We start from the raw sequence: 13705 nt of genomic DNA on the forward strand, positions 1-13705 counted from the left end.
TGAATTCCTCTAAATGTGAATAATTAGATGATTTCACTAGTGGCCCCTTTATGGCAAGTCACCAAGGAATGTTGCAAAAAATGAGATTTGAGATGCATGATGTCTCTACCAAGGTTTAGCACAACGACCTGTGCCAGCAGAGCGGGAACTGTAGGGCTGGGGCTCTCGGCAGAGGCAAGTTGCCCTTGAACCTACTCGAGCCGGGTCATGTATGGCGTGTTACGGTATTTCCACAACTGCATGTCATTTCTGAAATGTGCAGGAATGTCAGTGGTTTGAAGATGAGGAATTTGCTGCTCATGAGTGTTTTTGCTCTGGATGCTCTTATTGTTTCCCCCCGCTGCTCCATGTTCTTCGCTATGGTGGGACCAGGGGCCTGCTGGGGAGGCACATGCTATGGGGACCTCCCCAGCTCCCCGGAGGCCAGTCAGAGCTTGTGGATCCTTCTTCTGTGGGATCCTCCATGTCAGGGATCGAGGGCAAGCAGGAGGGTCCAAGCCACTTTGCCCAGGCTCTGGCGCTTGTCCTCCTGGAGCAGAGCCCAGGCCACCGGCTTTATCCCCCTGCAGATAAACCTCATCCCTGCCATCAGCGGGGATGGGTGGGCTTCAGGGTACATTGTCCCCACTGCTGACTGTCTCTCTCGGCCATGCCCACAGGACCACAACGAGTACAACTCCTCCATGGCCCGCAGCCAGACCAACACAGCCAGGATCGAGGGGCTGCGACCCGGCATGGTGTACGTGGTGCAGGTGCGAGCCCGCACCGTGGCCGGCTATGGCAAGTACAGCGGGAAGATGTGCTTCCAGACACTGACGGATGGTGAGTCCGGGATTGGGGGACAGGGAGGCAAAGGGGGTGGTTGTCTTTTCAGTGATAGCTTCAGGCTCTAATTGGATTAAACAAACTTGTCTCTGCAAACCTCTCTCCCAGTGGGCAGCGTGGCAAAAGCCAGGTGATTTACAGCGATGTCTTATTAATCGCCAGCTGGAGGAGTAATCTGCTTTAAATCTCTTAGCTCTGTTTTCTCCCCTGCTATTTAGCTGCGGTTTTGTCTTTCCTGCCTCTGACTGTGGTGGCAGAGCTGCCCTGCCACTGGCTGCGAGTCCAGCATGGCAGGGTGGGGAGGAGCAGGGGGTTGTAGACCCCCAGAGGAAGGACTCCTGGGATGCTCTCCAAGGTTGCTCTCCTGGGGTGCTCAGAACTGCATCTGAGCCATCAGGGCAAAGCTGGAAGGGTCAGACCCATCACTGAAAGCTGATTTCCCACTCCGAGGTGGTGTGTCAAAGGGAAAGGGCCAGCTCATGATGTTCATGGCTTCTTCTGGCCTCCTTGCCAAAGTTGTGTTGTCATTCTTCTGGCCCCAGCCCTTTCCTGCACCCACAAACACTAGATCCCTTTGGAGACTAATAACTCATGGGATGTTTTTTCATTAATCCCAGCTTCAGGACTAATCCAGGAGTCAGTGAGTGAAGCAAGGCTCCTTTCGTGATCCTCCTACTGCTGGGGCAGCTGAAGTCCCTGCAGAGAGCCCCTTCCCTGCCACTGCTGGCATGGTTCCTGCTCCGCTTAGGTGACACCCATGGGTCCTGGCCCTGCTTGGCTGTCTTAAAACTTTTCTTCTTTCCTAAAACTGAGTCGCTCCGTGCTTGCATTCATGTTGAGTGCCAGCCGAGGCAGGAAGAGGAAAATCACGCAGGGCGACTGAAGAGCAGGAAATTGTAATAAACTCCCCCAATGCCTCGAATATTCAGGATTAGAGAAGCGAGAAGAAAAATCCTGCCTCAAATAAGCAATTAATTGAAATTTAATAAGAATGGATAGTGTAGATTATTTAACAATAATTGATTGTTAGATGAGAATTTCTCAGGATTTAAGCAGTGTGCAAGAGATAAATCTAGTTGCTAGTAATTAACTGTGGTGTAGAAAAATATAGATAAAAGGGTGCTAAATGCTTTCTTTTGGAGTGAATTTTATTTTAACCCTTGCTTGTGGCTGCTGGCACAGCCTGGCAGACCTTGCTGGGGACGGTTGGAGAGGGGGCTGTTTCTGGAGGGTTGCGGAAGCCTGCAGGAGTGTGGGGTCTGCTGGATACTGCCCACTGTGGGTATCCACACCAATAATGGGGCAGGGCAGGACAAGGGGAAAATGGGAGGAGACACATGGAGGTTGCAAGTGGCTTTCTTGAGGTTCCTCCAGGCATGTCCAGTCCTCCTGTGCCACCTCAGCTTTCACCCAATCCTGCTGCTGAAGGATACAGGGGTGACCAAGGGGACACAGGGGGTTTGAGGGATGGTTGGTGTGGCAGGGATGCTGTGGTTGCCGTAGCTCTGCAAAAGGAGTTGGCTCATGCCATCTGTCGAGATGCAGAAACCTACAAGCAGACCTGCAGTGAAGGCGCTCAGGTTCTCCTATGCCTCTCTCTCAAGGTTAACTGTTGCATGGTGGACTCTGGTGTCTAATATGGGTGAACTCCTGGCGTGGTCTTCCCTGACTGGTCTGGTTATTAATGGGATCTTCCTCCTTTCCGGCAACTTGTAGGAACTTTGTGTCTGTGAGACCCTGTGTTAAATTTGGTCAAAATGGCCAACAGGTTTAAATTTATTGAGGGAAGAGAAACTCCAGAGGCATAGACAAAGCCACCTTGTGAACCTCATCTCTTCGGGAAACTGGGCCCACGCACATTTGTTTGACTTCATTCCCAGGACCTTCTCTTCCATATTTTTAACCCAAAGTATGTGTGAGCACAGTGTGACAATCCTTCCTTGTGCATCGCAGCACTGGCTCATCACCTGCCTCAACCAATGCTCCCGCTTGGATCCCCCTTGTCCCACCACCCTCCCATAGGAGCAGCACCCACAGAGTCAGAGGGGACGTTATGGGATCCCTTCCCAGGAGGCTGCTCTTACTCCATGAGCGTGCAAAGGAGAATTCACCCCATCCCTCTTCTCATGCAGATGACTACAAGTCGGAGCTGAGAGAGCAGCTGCCTTTGATCGCGGGGTCCGCAGCGGCTGGGGTGGTCTTCATCGTCTCACTGGTGGCCATTTCCATCGTCTGCAGCAGGTGGGTCCCCACAGGATGCTGCCTCCCTGGAAGGTGGAGGTGGTAAGACGTAGCTGGGAGAGATTTGGAGTAGGAGAGGAGGGATGGGGGACTGCTATAGCTGGAGAGAGTGCTGAGCTGCCACTGCTCGCCGAGTGTTGCTGGCAGGGGATTGGTTCAGGGCCATCGCCAGCCACTCATCCCTCAAGCCTGGCTGTTTTCTCCCCTCTTCTCCCAGGAAGCGCGCTTACAGCAAGGAGGCGGTATACAGCGATAAATTACAGCACTACAGCACCGGGCGAGGTGAGCGGGGAAAAGTGGGCAGGGGAAACACTCCTAAACCTGCACCCGGCATGTGCCACACTCCGCCACCTTCAAATGTGCACGGTGGGAGGATGAAAGCCCCATGGGGCAGATGGAGAGGACTGTAGGGTGGGAGTAGAGATCTCCACAGCTGTGTGTCAGGGTCTCTGGGGTGGGTTTGCAGTGGCGCAGCATTGTGGGTGGGAAAAGAAGAGCAACAGGGGGGATTTGGGGAATGGGGATGGATTTAGGGGGATGGAGGGATGTAAGGGGCAGGGAGGATGTAGGGGGACAAGGCATGGGGAGAAGATGCTGTGAAGACTTCCAAAGGAGGAAGGGAAGGAGAGAGGCAGCGTGTAGAGTGGGGATGAGTTCCTAATCTCCTGCCACAGGCTCTGCCTGGGCCAGGATCAGTGCTGGGCTGCTCTTACTGCTAATGGGACTCTGGATTTTGGGAGCATGGCCGGGGACTGAGGGCTGGTGGCTGGCATCGCTGCTGTCCTGGCTGCATGGCTAATGCTTGGCCTGCACCTTGCTCCAGAAAGGATGTCTGGCCAGTGACTGGGAAGGTTCAACTGGCTTTGGGCTGCTGATCCCCTTGGCAAACAACTAGGAGAGCCTGAGTTTGACAGGCCTTTTCCTAAGACACCTTTGCAGTTGGTGGAGCTGTGCACCAGAATAAATTTGAAGCGTCCATTGTGTATAATGTGTGTTCAGGTGCTTCTCCAGCTCCTGGTAAAGCAGCCATTGTGATCCCTGGAAATGATAATAAAGCAGCAAAGCAGCAGCTCCAGGGGGTGAGGAGTTGCTGCCCGGTGCCCACAGGCTCCGTGTCCCATCCCTGCAGGATGCAAATCCTATTTACACACTCCTAGAGATGCCTCCCAAGTGCATTTTGCTGCCTTGTGGGAAGAAACTGTCCCTGGGTCCTGGGCATCTGCTTGGGGAACAGGGATGGCAGCGGGATGCAGGGACGGGTGAAGGACAGCAGCAGGGGAAGGGGGGGGCAGGGTGGGTGAGCAGAGGGGAGGGATGGAAATGGAGTGATCAGCCTGGCAGAGAAAACGGGAGGGCTGACAGGGAAGGAAAGAGTTTGGAGACAGCCAGGAGAGCCCAGCCAAGCTGGCAACAGTGCTCTTTTGACCTTCTCAGCTTCATGCCAAACCCTCCCAACACAATGGCGGGGCTGTGAGGGGCTTTAAAGCTCCCAGCAAACGATAAACTCTTTTCCAAACATCACCGGGTGATATTTAAATACAATGATGATATTTAAATACAATGGATCTGTGCTTTTCCTCCCACTTTTCTTTGTGTTTCTGCACCGTGGGTGCTGGGGGAAGATATATTTGATGCCTGATGGCTAAACCCGTGTTGGGCTGCAGGTGGACTTATTTTTCCTGTTTTCCCCCTGTTTTGAAACATTCCCCATGCTGCGTGCATCCCTAGCTTGCCACAAGCACCCCAAAACCCAGGGTGTTCAAACCAGGTAGGAAAGCAATGAAGTGGGTGTCTGTGTTTAGTTTTTAAAGCTGGACGATGTGAGGATCAGTGCCTGGAAGCTGGGGGTGCTGGGGCTTCCGGACATGCAGCAAAACCCTTTCAAGGTTAGCGAGCCTCCAGGCGCTCGATTATTGCAGACGCTCGAGCAAAACAGGTGGGAAATTTGTGGCGAGCGACTAATGGAGTAACGAGTGCATCCGCCGGAACAAATCACCCGTGTGCTTAGTGGCATGGCAATTACAACCTCCCTGGCGCAGCTCTGGGAGCCCCCTGGGGATCACCAGCTGCCTGCTGTTGGCAAGGACTTCCCCAGGTGGGTTTTGGGGTGAGATGGGGTCTCTCAGGTTGTAATTTCTCATGCTTTATCTCTGCCACTGCTTCACCAGGAGCTTTGAGATAGGGGAAATAGGGAAAGCACCCTGTTAAAGCGGCAGCGATTCAGCAGGCAAGGGTTTTTCTCTGTCCCGACAATATTTATTCCCAAGAAAAAATGATGTTGGAAGGAATCTAATGCTGGAGTCAGGGTTGCGGTGCAGAGCGCTTCAACTTCAAAGAGTGGCAGAAAATTTGCCATCGTCTGCAGTAGTGATAAGTGGCCTAATCCAGTTTCTAGGAGTATCAGGGCGATTGTAAGAGCACAAAGCTCTCTTTGCAGGCAGGCTCAGCATGGGTTGCCTTTGATGGTGTGCTCCAGTACCAGGCATTTCACCCAGCTTTTGCCAGCGTGGTGATGATGAGCCGGTGACTGAGGTTTGCAGATATGAGTATTGGGTTTAGGTGCCCTAATCTCACTCATTCGGATGGGATGGGGATTATGGGGGAGCTGAGCCCATGGGCAGAACCTGAGGCACATCAGAGGGTGTTTGAAAACCAGCCTGTGTTGACAGTGGGCAGAAAACCGGCACTTGTCTTCTTTATTTCTTCAATATTTTGATCAGTGAGTCAGTCTTGGTTACGATCCTGTAAATCCCTTTGTAATCCTGGCTGGAGCATCAGCTGCTCTTGTAAAAAAATTTATGAGGCAGTTAAAGTGTACGAGACAGAGCCGTAAAGGGATTTATGAACTGGGAGATGCACAGATGGCTTCATTGCAGCCTTCCCTGACTGCCTCCGAGACACAGAGCTTTTGCCCCAAAACGCCCCTTTTGGGGACGAGGGTGCTCCTGCCTGGTCCCTCCTGAGTCCTGGGGGCCCTGCAAACGGTTCTTCCTTGGCGGCTGTTTTGCACCAGCAGTGCACCACTGCAAGGCTTTCATGCCTCCTCCTGAATTACTTGCTGGCAAACTTGCAACGCAGCTGGGAGCCGATTTAGATTCCCAGCGTGGAGCCGCGCAGAGGTGATGCTGCAGTCCATGCAGTCGTCTGCATGTTGGCTCTGGAAAGGCCCTGGGAAGTGCCAGCACAACAGAATCGTGGCCCTTGGTGAGTTCCTTAACAGTGTAATCAAACGCTGTTAATCACCACAACGCCGAGATACCTTGGGGAAGAGGACTGAACAACAATGTCCCTCCTGGTCTCCTCCAGAGATGACCTTGAGGGGATCGCTATGCCATCCCCAGTCCCCTTTTTAGGTGAGAAATGGCACGGGAAGCTGAGCCCCCAAAGAGGCACCTCGGCCCTCTGTGGGTCCCCTGTGGGGACCGCAGTATAACACTGGTGCCCCGCTGAGCCCTGGGGATGCTGGTGGCCACACTCTGTCCTGTGGCCATGTCCCCCAGCAGCTCTGCAAGCTCCAGAGCATCCAAACACGATGTCAGCAAACCTGATTTGGGGAATCTGGGGGCCTGTTTTGGTTTTTCCTCCATTTGAAAAGGGCAAGAGCCCACTTGCTGCATCTCCCTGCACTGTGGCTGGATCCTGCAGGGATCCAATCCGTGCCTGGATCCATGCATTGCCCCCGTGCAGGGGACCGCACACTTGTCACGGAGGCTGGCCAAGCCGTATTTTATGGCTCCATACAGGTTGTTGATTATAATTGCTGCACTCTGTCAATTTAGTAGCTGCCACAAAGCTATCAGAGGCCTTTTTGGGTAAATAAATATTTCTTCACTAACGCATGGAGCCTCATAAAGCCCTCACTGTAAAGCCAACTAATTGTAGTTCAGGTCTGTAACTGCTCCCCATCGCTGGGGAGGAGGAGGAGGAAGGACAATGGCAGAGGAGTGGAGGGCAGAGAGGGAGAGGAGGTGATGCAGGCGAGGATTGGGTGGAACAAGGGGACGATAAGGGTCTATGGAGGTGGCGCAGGTGAGCACAGTGATAGCAGCCATCTTAAGGGGTGCATGGAGGGTGTGAGGACATGGGGGTCTCCAGTTCTTGGCCATGGCACAACTGCTCTTGGTTTCTCTCCCTTTTGCCATTGCTCCCGTATTTCCTGCAACAAGGGTCTCCAGGGATGAAGATCTACATCGACCCCTTCACTTACGAGGACCCCAATGAGGCGGTCCGAGAGTTTGCCAAGGAGATAGATGTATCCTTTGTGAAGATTGAAGAAGTCATTGGAGCAGGTGAGTCTTGCTGTCCCCTGCCGCCCATCCCTCCCTGCCCTCTCTGCCACTCCTGTGTGGCCAGACACCCACCTGGAGCAATTTTCTGGGGGTGCACATGTGGTCCTTCACTGGGAAAACCTCAAGGAAGCCTCGAGGCCTGGGTTTGTGATGGGTTAGGGTGGACACAAGGTTGGTTTCTGCTCTCAGAGTTCCTCTGAGATGGGAAAGGCTCCATGAACATATTCGCTGGGTGACCACAAGGCCTTTTGGGATTTCCTGCTTGGCTTTTCCAAGAGATAACAAGAAAAAGCCAGATCTCTCTCTAGTCTGTGCCATATTCCCATACATATGTATATATACACACACGTGTGCACATATCTGTATGTCATCTGTGCTGCTTTTATTGCCATTTTTAAATAACTATGTCGTACTCATAGAAGACAAAGTGAGAAGCTGGGGGAGGAAGCTGCAAAGAAGCAATGAGCTGGTTTGGTCGGGATCAAGTTCAGCGATGTATCAGCTGCCCTTTGCTGCTCATCAAGGCAAAGTGGCTGCAAACCTGGCTTAAATGTAATCCCTCCACAGGCAAATTTTGCTGTGGAGAAAGAAAAGCTGTCCCGCTGAAAATGAGAGGATGCTTTCTCTGTATTTTAAATCAGAGGGCAGCAATGAAAACAGCCCAATTATTTTCCATTCCAAGTTAAGTGATGTGCAAAAAGGTAACCAAAATTATCAATGCTGACACCTTGTGTTTGAGGTAGTCCTTAAATGTTGATGCTCTTACTCTGCAAACCCTTCTTGCCCCAGCCTCTGCTTCTGTTGGTGCTGGGCTCTGTCACCTTGGAGAAGGTTGCAAGCCCAAACACGTCCTCAGCAGCAGACATTGCCCCTTTTAAAGAGGACAGGTGAGTAGATTTATAGTGGAGAGCATCACTGAAGTGTTAACTGGCTGACATTTCTCAGCCAGTTGGTCTGGAGACCAAGCAGCTCAAGGTACCATTACTCTTCAAAATGTTTTATGTGGAGGAAGAGGTGGTAGCAGATGCTCTTGCACTTGCAGGGGAGTTTGGAGAAGTGTATAAAGGACGCCTGAAGTTGCCTGGAAAGCGGGAGATCTACGTGGCCATCAAAACACTCAAAGCCGGCTACTCCGAGAAGCAGCGCCGGGATTTCCTGAGTGAGGCCAGCATCATGGGGCAGTTTGACCACCCCAACATCATTCGTCTGGAAGGGGTGGTGACCAAAAGCCGACCGGTCATGATCATCACAGAGTTCATGGAGAACGGGGCCCTGGACTCGTTTCTGCGGGTAAGGCGAGTTGGGGCCGTGTGGGCTGTTGTTCAGCTGTGGGATTCAGGAACAAGGTGTTGGCATCCCTTCCTGTAAATCCTAGTCTGTTTCCTTAGCTCGGCAGGTGGTTGCAGTGTGCCATACACCCCGAAAACACGTGTGTTTTGGTGCTGGCATACCTCTGCTTTAATCGAGCAGGTCAAGGCAGCTGGGCAGTCCCTTTTGGGAGGTGCAGCATCCTCCCAAGGTTGGGGGTAAGTGGCTCTGGTCCCATGGTGGGGTCTGCATGCTCACCCTAGTGCCTGCTCTTTCCTATCGCAGCAAAATGATGGGCAGTTCACAGTGATCCAGCTGGTGGGGATGCTCAGAGGAATTGCTGCCGGGATGAAGTACCTTGCAGAGATGAATTACGTGCACCGAGATCTGGCTGCCAGGAACATCCTGGTCAACAGCAACCTAGTGTGCAAAGTGTCGGACTTTGGCCTCTCACGCTACCTGCAGGACGATACGTCCGACCCCACCTACACCAGCTCCTTGGTACGTACCTCTCACAAGATTTGGTCTTGCTCAGCATCTCCAGTGCCTGCCCTGCACCCACTGCCAGCTGAACCTGGAAGAAGGGTGCTGGATGCACACTCTGGAGCTTCTACCATGGGTGGGAACATCTCAGGAGGGTTCCCACCACGTAGGCTCATGGCCCAGAGACCCTGGCTGTGGTTCCCACCCATCATCCTCTTTTCCCTTCTTTCTCTTCCTCCCTTTTATGAGTTTTCTGCCTCCCTCCTCCCCCAAGCACCTTTCTGCCCTTAGCAGTTTCCAGATAAGCCTCTTCCCTCTCCTCTGTGGAGGGAAGGTGCATGGAGGAGTCCCTGGAGAGACTGGGAAGGGGAGGCAGGGAGATCACACCATCTCCCAACGGGACAGCAGTGGCGTTTTAACTCCCCTTCCCCCAGCACTCCAGGTTTGGTCTGCCTTTCTCTGCTGGAAACTTCTTCCAGGCATTAATTAAAGAGACAAGCCTAACGGGAGCTCCGCCGTTCCCCAGCTGCCTTTCTCTCCTTAATTAACTCATTTGTAGGTAATGGCAGCCCTGCTCTCCCCTTGCTCCCCGCTGCCCTGGGGGAACCCCCAGCTCCCCACCATGGCCATACTTCTGCCAGTGGGCTCGCAAGACCCTTATTGGTGTTGATGATGAACAGAGGAGAAGGGAATGAGCAACCTGTTGACCTCATCTAATTGATTAATTAGAAGAGCGTGTGTTGGGTGCAAGCACAAGGCTGCACCGACTCCTGCAGAAGCAATGTCTTGGGCTGCCGAGCTATGCCCAGGCATCAGGGCTGGCTCCAGCCTCCAAAATGGGAAACCCACAGAGGTGCCTTTGAGGCTGCCTTTGTGTTTTGGCGCGGCTGCAGCCCCTTGCTCTTCCTCCCCTCCTTGTGAGACGTTTCCCCCCTCCCTGGACCTGCCCCGCTCCCTGCCCACACCCGTCCTGCAGGCAGCAGCCTTTGAGCAGACACCCATCATTTATTTTTCATTCAAAGACCCCCGGCAGTAGCTGCTGGGATGAGGGCATGAAGTAGCCTTTCCCCACCTTTAGAGATAAAAGAGATTATCTCATCTGTGTTTTTATTTAATTTAGGCCATAATAGATCTCCCCGGCAGCTGGGAAGTGATGCTATGCCTGCGATTACATCACTCTGCCTCCCACAGCAGGTTTTTAGCTCTGGGGAAAAGGCAGGAAAAACAACCTAGCAGTTAATTTCTCCATTTGTAGTTATTCAAATCAAATTTTTTGCCATTCATCCTTCAAGAGCAGCTGACGCTTCGTCAGAAAGGCTACAGAAAACAATTGCGCTAAACGATTTACAATGCTATTCTGCCCGGAGTAAACACCATGCATGTCTGTGGTTTTCCTTGGCTTTTTTTGCTGTTAGCAAAAGTGCAAGCAGTGCTTGCCCAGGGAGCAGTGCCTCTGTACGTGCTGCCCCTCCACAGCATCTCTGCCCCTTGGCATGGCCTCCAGCCCTTCCTGTCCTGCCAGGACCCAGGACCTGCCCTGGCTTGATGGGGTGGCTTGAGATGCTGAGCCTGATATTGAGCTTTTAAGAGAAATGAGGGCCAAAGTGCCAAAGGCACTTCCCTATTCCAGTGCTTTCCAGGTCTCATTTGGGGCTTAAAGGTGTTTTGTTTCTTGCCTTCCACTCCAAAAGTGGGGCTGGAAGGACCTTCCAGCAGCTGTGGGAGCCCAGATGATACCATAGAGGATGCTCTTAGGTTAGACCTTGTTTCCATTGAAAACCGAGGGACAGGGATACCTGCGGCTTGTTATCTGAGTGCTAGTGCAGTCCTGCATAGCCCTTGTCCCCTGATGTCTCCCTGGGAAGGGACCTGGGAACAAGCCACTGATGTGCTGGGTCCTGCAGGGCAGCCGGTGTGGGGAGGTGTCACTTGGGGGTGACACCTCAGTAGGATAAACCCTTTCATTTTATTTAGCTAAGCCCTTTTGAGCAGGTACAAGATAAATTCATGGAGGTGTTTTCAGCTCCTGCCTCCTCGTCGCATCGGGTACTGCCTGCCCATTCTTCAGCAGGGTCCCTGGGGGCTGGTAGCTGGGGGTGTGTGGGATGGCTCCAACCCTGGCTCACAGGTGTCTGGGCTCCTCTGCCAAGGGAGCGATTTCTCAGCTGCTCTCCCCTTTTTCTGTAGGGGGGGAAGATCCCCGTCAGGTGGACAGCGCCAGAGGCCATCGCCTACCGCAAGTTCACCTCAGCCAGCGATGTCTGGAGCTACGGCATTGTCATGTGGGAGGTGATGTCGTTTGGGGAGAGGCCCTACTGGGACATGTCCAACCAAGATGTAAGCACTGGGGGTCATCCCTGTAGCTCTGGGGGGTGGGGGTGGGCTTGTCCCCAAAAGAAAGCCCTGCCTGAACAGGCTACCTTCCTGTAGCCTTGGTAGCGCTCGGTTTTGGAGATGAAACAGGCTGGTGAGCAAGAGGATGCAAGGAGGGAAATTGGGAAGAAAAGCCAGTGGGCTGGTAATTGGACTTCAGGAAGCTGCAGGGCCTTTGAAAATGTTCAGAGCGGGGAAAGAGCTTTGGTAGTTGGACTGCTGTACTCCGATGCGATCTGCCGAGATAATGAGTGGCAGCTCTCCGCCGGGAGGAACTGTGGCGCATGGAGCATCAGAGCGGAGATTAACCTCCGAGAGCCCTGGCTCCGTCAGAGCTGGGAGCGTCTCCTCCTGCTCCCTTTGCTGATGATCAAATGGGCTGGCAGCTGCCTTCCTGGCCTTGCAGCAGCACTGCCTGTAACACCTCTGCTCGCACAGGCAGCTCCGCTCAGGGAGAGGAGTGGCAAGAGTGGCTCACCACCCGCTGTGGTTGCGGTTTTCCCTGCATGAGACCTCTGAGTCCCTCGTCCTCACGTGCTGCTTTCTCCCCTGCTGCCCTGCAGGTCATCAATGCAATCGAGCAGGATTACCGGCTCCCGCCGCCCATGGACTGTCCTGCCGCCCTGCACCAGCTGATGCTGGACTGCTGGCAGAAGGACCGCAACACTCGCCCGCGCTTCACCGAGATAGTCAACACCCTTGATAAAATGATCCGCAACCCGGCAAGCCTCAAAACTGTGGCTACCATCACCGCTGTGTGAGTCTTCTAGTGCACAGGGGATGCTCTTGTGTCAACATCCCAAGCTGCAGCAAAAGGCTCCCCAAGCGGCTCGTGCTGCCAGGGGGAAGGACAGGAATTCATAAATCGTTTGCTAGGCGCAGGGGGTTTCTGTCTTTGCTCTGCCTGACAGTCAGACAAAGAACATGTAGTTTTCAGTCGAGCAACAGCAATAATTCTTTGCTATTGATTCTTTATGGCGTGTGACCGTATGGGCACGGTGTCTCCTCTGCCGGTGCCTGCGGGGTTGCAAAGCGCTGCTTGCAGGGCGGTATTCCCATGGGACAGGCCTTCCTTGTGGCCTTCCTTGTCTCAGGCGTGTGCAAGGAGCAGGGCGGTGCCAGGGGGAGCAGGAGGGCACAGGGGGGTGGATTGGGGAACACTGCCGTGCACTGGACGGGCTTGTGCGCAGCAGCCCCTCGGTGCTGGCAGGGCTTGTCCCCAGCGGTGTGTCCTGTTGCAGGCCTTCTCAGCCCCTCCTCGACCGCTCCATCCCCGACTTCACTGCCTTTACCTCAGTAGACGACTGGCTGAGCGCCGTGAAGATGAGCCAGTACAGGGACAGCTTCCTGACCGCTGGCTTCACCTCCCTGCAGCTTGTCGCCCAGATGACATCCGAGTGAGTTGGGTGCCGCACCAGGGCTGGCTGAAAGCTGGGTGCTGCCTGGGGTGGGTTGGGGTTGCAGGGAGGTGGGAAGGTCGGTGCAAGGCGCCTGCAGAGGAAGGGTGTGGGCAGCCATCACACTGGTCAGCAGAAGCACCCTGAGTCGAGGTGGCTGCAGTCACCATCTGGGGGTCAGCATGGAGGATTCTCCCCGCTCTTGGTCTCTCCTCGCCCCAGTGGTGCTCACAGGGCTGCGCTTGGGGTCTGTGTTTGTTTTTCTGCTGAGAGACATGGACCAGCTGAGCTTACATCCCTCGTCTCAGAGATGGCAAAACAGATACACCAACGCTCAGGTGCCCATTCATATTCCTCTGTCTGTCTGTCTGTCTTCCAGAGACCTCCTGAGAATAGGGGTGACTTTGGCTGGGCACCAGAAGAAGATCCTGAACAGCGTCCAATCCATGCGAGTACAGATGAGTCAGTCTCCGACCTCGATGGCATGATGTCCCTCGTTTGACAGGGAGGGGATGGGGAGGGCATGCAGCAACGGGCAGAGGTGGGCGGGGAGGAACTGACGGGCGCCACGGGGCAGCATTTGGAGAGGTGCCGCCACTGCCGGGGGACTGTGACTGCAGACGAAGGATGTTCCTGGGACTCATCTCTAACTGGTGACTTCTGTTCCTCACCAAAAGAAGCACACTTACCAATGTCATGGGGAACAGTGTATAAATACATATAAATATGTACAAATCATATATTTAAAAAACAAAACAAAAAAAACAAAGATGAAAAACAATGAAGACA

At 53.6% G+C, this 13705-nt stretch overlaps 1 protein-coding gene across 1 annotated transcript in view; it reads left to right on the plus strand.

Moving 5' to 3' along the window:
* The window catches only part of EPHB1 (EPH receptor B1), a 76885-nt gene extending 63457 nt beyond the window's left edge, over positions 1 to 13428 (plus strand). The window contains exons 7-16 of the mRNA XM_082320902.1: positions 660 to 822; positions 2958 to 3066; positions 3284 to 3348; positions 7233 to 7355; positions 8398 to 8645; positions 8949 to 9164; positions 11334 to 11483; positions 12083 to 12276; positions 12761 to 12916; positions 13296 to 13428. Of these exons, the coding sequence (XP_082177028.1) occupies positions 660 to 822; positions 2958 to 3066; positions 3284 to 3348; positions 7233 to 7355; positions 8398 to 8645; positions 8949 to 9164; positions 11334 to 11483; positions 12083 to 12276; positions 12761 to 12916; positions 13296 to 13404 (1533 nt within the window). The 3' untranslated portion in view covers positions 13405 to 13428. The remainder of the gene's footprint in view (positions 1 to 659; positions 823 to 2957; positions 3067 to 3283; positions 3349 to 7232; positions 7356 to 8397; positions 8646 to 8948; positions 9165 to 11333; positions 11484 to 12082; positions 12277 to 12760; positions 12917 to 13295) is intronic.
* Positions 13429 to 13705: the final 277 nt, after the last annotated feature.

This window comes from Platalea leucorodia (assembly GCF_965183815.1).
Source record: "Platalea leucorodia genome assembly, chromosome: 8".
Classification (NCBI taxonomy): Eukaryota; Metazoa; Chordata; class Aves; order Pelecaniformes; family Threskiornithidae; genus Platalea; species Platalea leucorodia.